A 13,261-nucleotide genomic window follows, 5' to 3' on the forward strand; every position below is an offset into this window, starting at 1 on the left:
GGTGATTTGTGGTGTTCGGGGTATTGTCTGTAAGGTATGATTACATCAATATCATGCTGTCAGGCTGTTGCTTGACTACTCTGCGAGACAGCTCTCCCAATTTTGTCACGAGTCTCCAGATATTTATACGGAGGGCTTTGTAGGGCCGAAGGGCTGAGTTTGCCTTCATCATTTCCAGTGTCCGGGCTGAAGCCAGGCACTCGTCCGGTTTCATTCCTTTTTATCAACTCTGTAGTGGTTTCATACAACTGAGTAGCTTGCTAGGCCATTTCAGGAGGCATTTAAGAGTCAACCACTTATCCTAGTCATAATTCCCAACTTTGTCCTTGGCAACTGTCTCGACCTGAACCAGACTGTTCAGAACCTCGGCGTCAATTTGTCCCTGAGATGAGCTGCTAACTTTATACCCACAGCTGCAGTAAGCTTGCCTATTTCCACCTTTGCAACACCACCCGATTCTGCTCTTAACTCATCTGCTGAAACACTCATCCATGTTTTTAATACCTGCAGGCTTGACTATTCCTATGCACTCCTGGCTGACCTCCCACATTCAGCTGTTCATAAACCTGAGGCCAGCCAAAACACTCTTGCTCATGTCCTAACTCTCAAATCCTGTTTTCTCCATCACCCCAGTCCTTGATGACCCTATGTGGGCTCTCAGTTATGCAATGCCTTAATTTTAAAGTTCTCATCCTTGTTTGCAAATCCTCCATAGTCTTGCCCTCCTATTTCTGTGATCTCCTTCAGCCTTCCACCCTCTGCAATATCTGGTCTCCCAACTTGGGGATGTGCTACTACTTTAAAGTTGCTAGATAAATACAGATTGGTGTTGTTGTAGTTATCCCACCCTTTAAAGTTATAAAAGTACTTTTATTTCATGGGAGTAAACTGTATCTTTTGTGCACAATTTAACAAACCCAAATGTAATGAAGTGAATATAATTTATTATGTGCAGTATGTTGATCTTTAAATTGCTACTGAATTTTCTTTTGTTTTATTAATTCCATAGAAGAAGAAAGCAACAGCAGAAGTCCAGTTCCTGACGGCTCCTGTTAGTCCTCACTACTAATTTTTCAAAATTGTATTTGTTTATTCATCTGACTCATCATAAATGTTTGCTAAGTGTGATTGTTTTCTTTGTTTATTGACATTGAACATTTCAATATGTATGGATTTAATTTTATTTCTTATTATTTTGCAATGAACTTTTTAACAGTTCACAGGTTCTGTGCTAACTAAATAGAGGTATTATTAACCCTTATATATTGTGTGTACACACACTAGTAAGGGTATGATGCGACATAAATGAAATCTGTTAGGAAAAAACTGTCAAGCAAAATTTGTGCTGCTGATTGATGTATTTATTATTCAGCGTAATGGTGAAAACAAATAATTATACCCAATAAAGCAAGTCGGCCGAGAAGGATATGACTAATGGAAAGCAAAGAAATAGCAAACACTGAAAATGTAAAACAAAACAGAAAATGCTGAAAGCACACGTGTTGAGGTCAGTCAGCATCTTTAATGAACAAACGACATTAGACCACTTGGTCCACACTGAGGAATGGTATGGTAGCCAACGTAAAATGGGAATTCTTGATTCACCACTGTATTTACCAGAGCCCAGCTTAATCAGGTGGGAGCCTCATTACTCCTGCAAATTGTGTTCCCATGATATATATAGGGCAATGATGCAATTTAAGGGAACAACTAGGTGGAGCACACTCTTGAGCACAAGCCTTCCAGGGCAATGAAATGGAAGAAGCCCCAAAAAGCTAAGTGTAAAACACCCCCCCCCCCCCAACGGTACCTCCCTGCCTGATCTCCGATATTGTAGAAACTCTTAACTTACTCTTAACTTATTTATATGACGCCTACTCAACTTATTTATATGATGCCAGCCAAAAGGATTGAGTAGCTGGGCCACTTGTGCAGCCGTCTTGACCGTCCGAGATTTATGGTTGTGCTGTTATCCTTCATAACATTATGATGAACATCACTGTCCAAAATGTTAACCTGTCTCTAGTGTTCTACAGGTATTGCTGACCTGTGTGTTGCTGGCATGTTCTGTCTTTACATTGAACATTAGTTTTAGAACAAAATATAATACTGTACAATACACTACAGTTGACTTATAAATGGATGTTTATTTTGTTTAAAGGTTATGATCATTGATGGTGAAGTTGATGCTTTAATTGAAGACTGCGGCAGCTCTGTTGTTGTGAAGGGTACTGTACGCTGCAGAGCTTATCTCCATGGCAGTAAATCAAAAGTAAAAGATGCCATTCAGGTACAGTACCTGTAGGCATCATAATTTGTATTGTTACAAAGGAATTTCCTCGACTAAAACATTCTCAACAGCATTAGTTTTAAATATAGGCAAGCTCTTCTGTGCTTTTTAAATTGTTTCTTGGTATAATGTAATTTTACAGCTGCAGAGAATCCGTTGGATTTTGATGATGCAAGTACGCAGTTTACACAGATTAATTTAACAACCAGTATAGGTATTCTGTAAGTGGATATGCACAAAAGCTTTACGTTCATCATATTCAAAGAGTACTTCCACTACTATTTTGAGGTAGAAATTTTAAAACCAATTCTTACTTTTATTATATTGCCTATACCATGGCTATACCAGCTGGAAGATGAAAGTCATTTGTGGGCCGCAAAGAATCTCCAATTATTTTTCTATTCTGTTCATTTGTCAGTTTTTTTGGTGTAAGGCACAAGGATGAGCTTATGAACTCTTTGCTATATAAGAGAAGCAGGAGTAGCCGAAAACAAAAACTCTACATTATCCTTATTTTGTTTTGTGATTTTTCTAATTTTGAAGGTCTTTTCTTGCTGGACGTGTTTCCTATACCCACACTTACAGAATAACCTGCTCTATTCCGTCTTGCTAAATTACAATTTTATGGTTTGTGAAAATTAACTAGAACAGAAAGAAACAAAGCTGAGGAGAAGTCCACATTAGGTACAAACATTGTCTTTTTGTAATCTACCTCTACATTGACATCTTTCCTACAACCTGATATGCTTAATCAGGTATGAATTGTAAATGCTATTGCATCCATTTTCCTAGAGGAAAGATAGACATAGAGTGTAATTTTTTGTTTCAGAATTCAACACCAAACAGGGATCATTGCAAAGTTTTTCTGAGGCCAACATGTCCACTTGTCATATCTTAATTTTCAGGGATAATATGGCCACATAAATTGTTACATCATTCAGGCTTGAGCTGATAAGTGGCAAATCATGTTCATGCCACATAAGTGCCAGGCAATAACCGTCCCCAACAAGAGATCATCTAATTACCTCCTGTTGACTATCAGCAGCTGAGTCCCTTAACATCAACATTCTGAGAGGAACCATTGAGCAAAAACCAAACTAGATTAGCCATATAAATACTGGGGCTACAAGAGCAGGTCAGAGGCTGGGTATTCTATGGCGACTAACTGGTCCTGGCTTACCAAAGCCTTGTCATCACCTACAAGGCACAAATCAGGAACATGAACAATATCCTCCACTTAGCTGGCTGAGTGCAGCTCCAACAACACTCCAGAAACCTAACACCATCCAGGCTAAAGTAATTCACTTGATAGGTCCCTCATTCGCCACTGTAAACATTCATTTCCACCATCTTGAGCACGCTGCAGTATATGCCAACCGCATAGAAGAACATGAGCAGCAGGCACGTGAGAACACAAGCACCTGCAAGTCTCGCATTACCTTGATTTATATTGCTAATCTTTCATCATTGGTGGACCAAAAACTTGGACTTCCTGAGCTCATAGCATTGCAGGTGTTCCTATACCATATAGAGTGCACTAATTCAGTAATGAGACTCACCATCAGGTCAGTGAGCGATGGGTAATCAGTGCTGGCCTTGTCAGCAATGCTCATAGTCCATGAACAAAAAAATCAAAAGAGGCCTTTTCCTTCAGTGAAACATTTTTACATATATTCATAAGCTCTTCCATAAAATCCATACATTTATGTTGGAAACATTCTCCTTGAACACACTAAGACAACCACCGGGATGACAAGTTTCCCCATCATTAGGTATACATATACTTTTCAAACCAAACCTGTAGAACTGAGATATATACCTTGAATAATCGTTTCATGATTATTCTTTGGAATAAATAAAACTAAAGGGTGATTAAAAAAACAAAAACAGAAATAGAAACTACTGAATTTAATCCTGGGTAAATTTCTCCCCATCTTCAGATAAGAAGCCTCGACAGGGCATTAAGTATCTTATCATTCCTTTGGGTAAAATCTCATCGATGGCTTTTTATCACTAATAAATAATCTCCTGTCTACCAGAATACACAAACTGTATAGGGCATACATTTGCAGAAAGTATTTGCAATGCACTCTGTTGAATCCATAGTTTCATCCCAAATATGGATTTGGATAGCTGCATGATACATTTTCTAGATGTCTTAGATTTTAAAAAAATCTCACCCTTGCAAACTGGAAAACATCAAATTTTTGCCTTCATAAGAGAAGCATGAATTTCCACATTCAAGATGTACAGGGAAGTTTCTGTCCATCAATAAATAATGTTGCTCTGTATCTTGAAAAAAGAGCTCCACACAAATTCAAGGGGTAAATGTTCCAAATTGACTGTTTGAACATTAATACTATCGCCTACAAAATGTATCGTAAGTTATATCATTCAAAACCTATTTCCCAACTTGCCCTTTGTAAAACCCTTGGTAATTACCAATCAACTGTGAAAAGAGTTTTGACCTGATAGCCTTTAACAATGCGAAGTCAAAATCACAGTGCTGTTCTTTTGTATGTTGGCTCAAGTACAAAATTAAATATGGTAATTTAATCACCATGGACAAAACTTGTAAGTATTTTGAAGCATTATTCAACATGTCTGCCCTACAAAAATGTACACATTCTCAATGGTTGGTGAGCTTCACACATGATTTTATGCTCTAGGTCGCAAGCTATTCTCAGTTTAATTACCACAAACAAAACATTCATTCATTCATGTTTAATTGTAAAATACATTTCAAAACTTATCAACTGCAATACTTGCCATATGTTCTACTTTCTTCATTTTTGAAATGTAACTCCGTTAACGTTAGGTGATTTTGTTCCCAGTCCTTAAGATGTATAGAATCTCTGCAGTGCAGAAGGAGGCCATTCAGTCCATGAGTTGCACTTGCCCTCTGAAAGAGCACCCTACCTAGACCCACTCCCTGCCCCATCCCCGTATCCCCACCTAACCTGCACATCTTTGGACACCAAGGGGCGATTTAGCATGGCCAATCCACATAACCTGCACATCTTTAGAGGAAAACTGGAACACACACTCGGAGGAAACCCATGCAGACATGGAGAATGGCAAACTCCACACAGACAGTTACCCAAGGCCGGAAATGAACATGGGTCCCGGCAATGTGAGGCAGCAGTGCTAACTATTGTGCTGCCCTGGTAACATCAGAAAAAGAGGATTAATATGAAGGTTATATTATGGTATAATGCTTGATCTTTGATCAGAATGCAATAAGGGGAGGCAGAGGCCTAGTGGCATTGTCGCTGGATTAGCAATCCAGAGACCCAGAATCATACTCTGGGCACCGGGGTTTGAATCCCACCACAGTGGATGGTGACATTTGAATTCATTAACAGTCTGGGATTAAAATCTAATGATGAGCATGAAAACCATTGTCGATTGTTGTAAAAACCTATCTGGTTCATGACTGTCCTTTAGGCAAGGAAATCTGCATCCTTACCTGGTCAGGCCTACGTGTGACTCCAGATCCACAGCAACGTAGTGATGAGCAATAAATGTTGTTCCAGCCAGCGATGCCCACATCCCATGAACGAATAATAACAAAAACAGATTAACTTAATTAGGCATGTCATTGTTTTGTCAAAAAATAATGTATTGTGTATTCCCTATAATGGCAATTCAGATGTCACAGCTAATCAAACCAAACATTTTTCCCCAGGCACTAAAAAGAGATGTGCTGAACACTGTGTTTATCCGTTGTCAAATGGTATTTGAGGATCAGGTTCTGAACAAAAATGTTGGTAAGTAACTTATAGTCCATTGATTTCTCCCCATGTTCTTTAGTAATTTTTGTGTTAGACTCTCTCAGTTTTTTATTTTATTTTTTATTTTTTTTAAATTTGTTTTTATTCAAAAGTTTTACAAACCACTACAGAAAGAAAGCAACAAAAACATAATAATAATAAAGAAAAGCGAAAAGCGAATAAACAACTTAACAAAACAAACGGGGGTATCTACCCTTTACCAGTTAAATCTATCCACCACCTTTACCGACCCCCCCCCTCCACCTCTTCCTCTTTCCCCCGCCCCCCCCCCTCTGGTTTGCTGCTGCTTCTGACCTCCACTTAACGTTCCACGAGAAAGTCAAGGAACGGTTGCCACCGCCTGGAGAACCTCTGCAAGGACCCACTTAAGGCAAACTTTATCCTTTCCAAATTAGAAACCCAGATATGTCACTGACCCAAGTCTCCACACTTGGCAGTTTCGTGTCCCTCCACATTAACAACAGCCGTTTCCGGGCTACCAAGGAGGCAAAGGCCAAGACTCCGGCGTCTTTCAACTCCTGCACTCCCGGATCTTCTGACACCCCAAATATTGCTATCCCCCAGCTCAGCTTTACCCGAGAGTCCAAGACCTTGGATATAGCCTTAGCAAAGCCTCTCCAAAATTCTGTAAGTGCCGGGCATGCCCAAAACATATGGACATGGTTTGCTGGGCTCCCTGAACACCTCACACACCTGTCCTCCACCCCAAAGAACTTGCTCATTCTCGCCACTGTCATATGCGCCCAGTGCACCACCTTAAACTGAATCAGGCTAAGCCTGGCGCAAGATGAGGAGGAATTGACCCTGCCCAGGGCCTCTGCCCACAGGCCCTCATCCAGCTCCTCCTCCCACTTGCCCTTCAGCTCTTCCACTGAGGCCTCCTCCGTCTCCTGCAGCTCCTGGTATATGTCCGATACCTTTCCGTCCCCTACCCACACGCCCGAGACCACCCTGCCTATCCTCCGGGCCGGTAGCAGCGGAAATTCCCCCACCTGCTTCTTCACGAAAGCCCGGACCTGCATGGTACCTAAAGGTATTCCCTGGGGGCAACCCAAATTTCTCTTCCAGCGCCCTCAGGCTAGCAAAAGTCCCGTCAATAAACAAGTCCCCCATCTTTTTAATACCCGCTCTGTGCCAGCTTAGGAGCCCACCGTCTATTCTACCTGGAACGAACCTGTGATTGTTTCGTATCGGGGTCCAGACTGAGGCTCCTAACTCCCCCCTGTGCCGTCTCCACTGACCCCAGATCCTCAATGCCGCCATCACCACCAGGCTCGTGGTGTACCGTGTCGGCGGGAGCGGCAGCGGTGGCGTTATCAATACCCCCAGGCTAGTATCCCTGCCAGACGCCGCCTCCAACCGTTTCCACGCTGCCCCCCTCTCCCTCTACTACCCATTTCCGCATCATGGATATATTCACTGTCCGATAATAGCTGCAGAAGTTCGGCAGCGCCAGCCCACCCCCACCCCGACTGCGCTCTAAGAACAGCCTCTTAACACGCAGGGTCTTGTTTGCCCACACAAATCCCGTGATAATCCTGTTCATCTGCTTGAAGAAGGACTTGGGGATGAGGATGGGAAGGCACTGGAAGACGAACAAGAACCTGGGGAGGACCGCCATCTTCACGGACTGCACCCTGCCCGCCAAGGAAAGCGGCAGCATGTCCCACCTCTTAAAGTCCTCCTCCATCTGATCCACCAGCTGCGCTAGATTGATCTTGTGCAGGGCATCCCAACTCTTAGCCACCTGTATGCCCAAATAGCGAAAGCTCCTCTCCACCATCTTAAGCGGTAGCTCTCCCAGTCTCTTTTCCTGGCCCCTCGCATGTATCACAAAAAGCTCGCTTTTCCCGACATTCAACTTATACCCCGAAAAGTTCCCAAAATCTTTAAGGGTATGCATGACCTCTCCCATCCCCTCCACTGGATCCACAATGTACAGGAGCAGGTCATCCGCATACAGTGAAACCCGATGCTCCCCACCCCGAACCAGATTCCCTCAACGCCATGGCCAGTGGCTCGATTGCCAGGGCAAATAGCAGGGGGGGCAGGGGGCACCCCTGACTCGTTCCTCGATGTAGCCTAAAGTACTCCGACCGCAGTCGGTTCGTCGACACACTCGCTACAGGGGCCTGATACAGCCATTTAACCCACCCTGTGAATTCCTCGCCAAATCCAAATCTGCTTAACACTTCCCACAGTTACTCCCACTCCATCCGATCGAAGGCTTTTTCCGCGTCCATTGCCGCCGCCACTTCTGCATCCCCTCCTTCCGAGGGCATCATGATCACATTCAGGAGCCTCCGCACATTTGTGTTCAGCTGCCTGCCCTTCACAAACCCTGTCTGATCCTCATTGATCACTCCCGGGACACAGTCCTCAATTCTGGTGGCCAGGATCTGGTGGCCAACAGTTTGGCATCTACATTAAGGAGCGATATCGGCCTGTAGGAGCCACATTGCAATGTGTCCTTATCTCGCTTAAAGATGAGCGAGATCAGAGCCTGCAACATCGTCGGGGGAAGGGTTCCCTTTTCCTTAGCCTCGTTAAAAGTTCTCAACAATAACAGGCCCAACAGCTCTGAGAATTTCCTGTAAAATTCTACGGGATATCCGTCTGGTCCCGGGGTCTTGCCCGACTGCATACCCTCCAAACCCTTAACCAATTCCTCCATCTCAATCGGCACCCCCAATCCCTCTACCCGCCCCTCCTCCACCTTAGGGAACCTCAGTTGATCCAAGAATCGCTTCATCCCCCCCCCCCCCCCCACCCGGGGGGGTTCTTGCTCATACAGTTTACCATAAAAGTCCTTGAAGACCTCATTGATCCTTCTTGCCGAGCTCAGCACCGTGCTACCCCCCGTCCCCGTCCCTAATTCCCCCAATTTTGCTGGCCGCCTCTCTCTTCCGCAGTTGGTGCGCCAGCATCCTGCTTGCGTTCTCCCCATACTCGTATACCGCTCCTTGTACCGAACTCAACTGAGCCTCAGCCTTCCCTGTGGTAAGCAAGTCAAATTCCGCCTGCAGACTCCGGCACTCTTAACAACCCCTCGGGGGATTCCGCATACCTCCTGTCCACCCTAAGTATCTCCCCCACCAACCTCTCCTTCTCTATCCTATCCCTCTTCTCCCTGTGGGCCCTAACTGAAATTAGCTCCCCCCTCATAACTGCCTTCAGCGCCTCCCAGACCACACTCACTGAAACCTCCCCAGTATCGTTGGTAGCCACATCGCTTTGGATACTCCTCGGAATCCGCCCACAGACCTCCTCATCCGCCAATAGTCCTACGTCCAGTCTCCACAGAGGGCGTTGGCCTCTCTCCTTCCCCAGCCCCAACTCCTTCGCCCTTGGCCTAGCGAATCTCCACAGGTCCACTTCCCCCATTTGGTCCATGAACCCACTCAGGACCTTGGCCGCTGCCGGCCTCTTACCCGATCTAGACATCGATCGATCTAGTGCCGGGTCCAGGACCATATTGAAGTCCCCCCCCCCCCCCCCACCCCCATTACCTGACTGCTTGACTCCAAATCTGGAATCTTACTCAACATCTGCTTCATGAACCCTGCATCATCCCAGTTCGGAGCATACACATTCACTAACATCACCCGGGCCCCCTGCAGCCTGCCACTCACCATAATATACCTATTCCCTTTATCCGCCACAATACCCCCCGCGACAAATGCCACCCGCTTGCTCACCAAGATTGCGACTCCCCTGGTCTTCGCATCCAGCCCTGAGTGGAAGACTTGCCCCACCCATCCCTTCCTCAGCCTGGTTTGATCCACGACCTTCAGATGCGTCTCTTGCAGCATGGCTACATCTGCCTTTAACCACCTTAAGTGCGAAAACACACGGGCCCTCTTGACCCTACATCCCGTGTGTACAGAGACAAAACACAACCCTCTCAAACAAACAAACTTCGGGTGCTACCCCCAACATTGAGCGAATAAACTGCTCTCGCTGTCTGGCCCGACCCCATCACCTGTGACGCAGCTCTTCCCCAACTGCGACCCAGCCCAGAACCGCGAGGGCCCAGGGCAAAGGGGGCAACAAAAACAAAAGAGAACACGGGGGATCAACCGCACATAACACCGTCACCACCCCCACCGCCCCCCAGCCCCCACCACCATGCCCCAGCAACATACTGCAGTCCATTAGTTCGAGTCCAGCTTCTCGTTCTTTATAAAAGTCCATGCCTCATCTGGCGTATCGAAATAGTGGTGCCGGTCCTGATATGTAACCTACAGCCTCGCCAGTTGTAACAGCCCGAACTTCACCCCTTTGCTGTGGAGGACCGCCTTGGCCCGGTTGAATCCCGCACGCCTCTTAGCCAGCTCTGCACCCCAGTCCTGGTAAATACGGATCTCACAGTTCTCCCACCTGCTACTTCGCTCCTTCTTCGCCCATCACAGGACACACTCCTTATCGGTGAAGCGGTGAAATCTTACCACCATAGCTCTAGGCGGCTCGTTCGCCCTAGGCCAGCTTGCCAGGACTCTGTGCGTCCCATCCAGCTCCAGGGGTCGCGGGAAAGCCCCCGCGCCCATCAGCGTTCCCAGCATCGTGGTCACATACGCACCAACATCCGACCCCTCCACGCCTTCAGGGAGACCCAGAATCCACAGATTCTGCGTCCTTGATCTGTTTTCAACGTCTTCCAGTGCTCCCGTGACCACTGGGCCCACGCTGCCTGATCCCTGCCGGCCGCCATCTTGTTTTTTCGCACCCGTTCTCCTCTCTTCTCCAAAGCCGCTTTTTTGATCGCCCCACTCCTGGTCCACTCCATACAGCACTGGAGAACCCTCACTGTTTCCTTCCCACACCGGGAATCGACGTCCAAGTGCCGCTGGAGCTCCGTGAAAGAGCCCAAAAGTCCGTTCTCGGCGGGAGCTGCCGACTGTGCGACCTACCTAGGCATAGCCGCAACCGGAAGTCCACTGTTGTGTGACGAGAATAATACTTTTACTTTTAATATAGGATGAGCAATAAATGCTGGCCTAGCCAGCGATGCCCACGTCCCATGAATTAATTTTTTAAAATGATGAACAGCTGAGGTTTTACTGTTGCATTATGTCTGCTTAACATTAATATTGTACAGTGGAATATTAGGAACTCCTTATTTTATAAGTTTGCTGCTCTTCATTTACCAGTTTTTGCTGCCCTCCTCGGCTGGTATGTGACGCAGAGTGATGCCAGCAGGGCGGGTTCAATTCCTGTACCAGCTGACGTTATTCATGAAGGTCCGCCTTCTCAACTTTGCCCCTCGCCTGAGGTGTGGTGACCTTCAAGTTAAATCACCACCACTCACCTCTCAAAGGGGAGAGCAACCTGTAGTCCTCTGGGATTGTGGCGACATTTACATTTTACTTCTCAGTTGCTTAAAGATAATTTTTTTTGCCATGCTCTGTAAGACAGGATCCCTTTTCAGTCGAATTGCCTGCAAGGTAACGTGCGTAATAGATGAAAGATTGGAACTGAGTCAACTTTCAGCAGTAGCCAATTAGCTCTGAAATATTCCAGGGCACCTGTGATATTCGATCCCTGACTCATTTATGAGCCTTGGAGGATGTCACAAGTCCCAATAGCTAAGGCGGTCATAGCTTGGTAAGCAATGAGAAGCTTACCATTACGGTTAGTAAATTATGCTATTCCAGCTAATTAAACTCCTGCAAGTCTGTACAGCATGGATGTTGCCAATCTGTTCCTATGCTCTCTAAGAGTAACTTCATTGCAATGTTAATGTAATCCTACTTGTGACAATAAAGATTATTATTATTAAATTTAGATAGATGTTTGTATCTTTACTGGGAGAGATTGTCTACTCTATTTCATGCAAACAAAAGCTCAAACTGCATGAAGTTCTCTGCAAAAAGAAGCAGAAATGCTCAGCACGCCTGGCAGCGTTAGCAGAGAGAAATCAGCTTAACATTTCAGTATACTGACCTTTTGTAAGAATTGTTCTGATGAAAAGTCAGCAACTTGACCGGAGAAAGCCCACGCAGATATGGGGACAATGTGCAAACTCCACACAGTCACCCAAGGGTGGAATCGAACCAGAGTCCCTGTCGCATCATGCCACCCATTTTGGCTTCGACTCCACTGGAGGTTGTATTTTTTTTTCATCTTTTCTCTTTACACACCTCAGCCTCTTTATTCCTGTTGTATCTCCTTTCCAGCTGTCTCCTCTCAGGTGCTCTGCTTCCCCCACCCTTCCCTACATTCACTACACCGCAATTCTCCTGTTCTCTAAATCTTCCTTTTAGATCCTCGTTAAAATATGTGTCTTTGACTGGTGTTTTATCACTCCAAAGAATATCTTTCTGCGACTTGGATTTTCATTTTTTTCTTCACCTCTCAGAGGAACGGTAGAAAATTGTTTTTTCACATTGGGACACTAACTTAATGCATTGTTGCATAAAAGATCCAGTCCTCAAGAAAATGGAGGCAAGTATAAATCTCTGTTGAGAATAACTAAAAGCAGCATGTGGAAATATAATATTACATTACAGACCCAATTTAATAAATGTGCGCTGCAGAGCATCATCTTCCAGCAGGAAACAATGAGAAATCACAGTTGCTTTGACTATCCAATCTTGAATTTTATGAAGTGAAAAATGTGAGCTGTGATTTCGGAATTTGTGCTGCAAATACGGAAGGCTTCCTGCCAAAGGTCAGTTGCACGTTTGTCAGCTTGACCTTCAGAATAAAGGACAGTCAGCAATTGTAGTAGTGATGGTGAGGCCTTTTTCAGGTGTGCTGGTGAAAAATAATTCGCCACATAGTTCATTAGGGGGATTTTTCAGCAAAACTATGAGAATGCAGACATGATTCATGAACTAAGTCATTATTTTTTTCACTGTTACAGATAGTGCCACAGACTCAGTAGTACTATATTAAATATGTAGAAAAACTTCTTCATTAAAAAGTAGCAACAGAAATCTTTTTTAAGCTTAAGGTGCTTAAAATATATATTGCAGGACCCATTTCCATGTATCTCCAGAGTGTCCAGGGAAATGGTGGAGGTCTAATGCGCAATAGCTGGTTATGTAACCTTTTCCCAAAGTTAGTGCCTTATGTGGCTCTAACTATAGTTTTCAGTGGTGAGTAACTGGATTATCGAGATGGCCTATTAAGTTTAACTTTTGTGTTGGGGAAGCTGTTAGAAGGAAGGCATTAT

General features: G+C 45.0%; 1 protein-coding gene across 6 annotated transcripts in view; it reads left to right on the forward strand.

Annotated features, from left to right (window-relative positions):
* The window catches only part of odr4 (odr-4 GPCR localization factor homolog), a 181,699-nt gene that overhangs the window by 92,930 nt on the left and 75,508 nt on the right, over positions 1 to 13,261 (forward strand). For all 6 annotated transcript variants that reach the window (XM_072511214.1, XM_072511213.1, XM_072511217.1 and 3 more), the window contains 3 exons: positions 1,010 to 1,051; positions 2,162 to 2,290; positions 5,979 to 6,060. In XM_072511214.1, coding sequence (XP_072367315.1) covers positions 1,010 to 1,051; positions 2,162 to 2,290; positions 5,979 to 6,060 — 253 coding nt within the window. The remainder of the gene's footprint in view (positions 1 to 1,009; positions 1,052 to 2,161; positions 2,291 to 5,978; positions 6,061 to 13,261) is intronic.

Source organism: Scyliorhinus torazame, chromosome 7 (genome assembly GCF_047496885.1).
Source record: "Scyliorhinus torazame isolate Kashiwa2021f chromosome 7, sScyTor2.1, whole genome shotgun sequence".
NCBI lineage: Eukaryota > Metazoa > Chordata > Chondrichthyes > Carcharhiniformes > Scyliorhinidae > Scyliorhinus > Scyliorhinus torazame.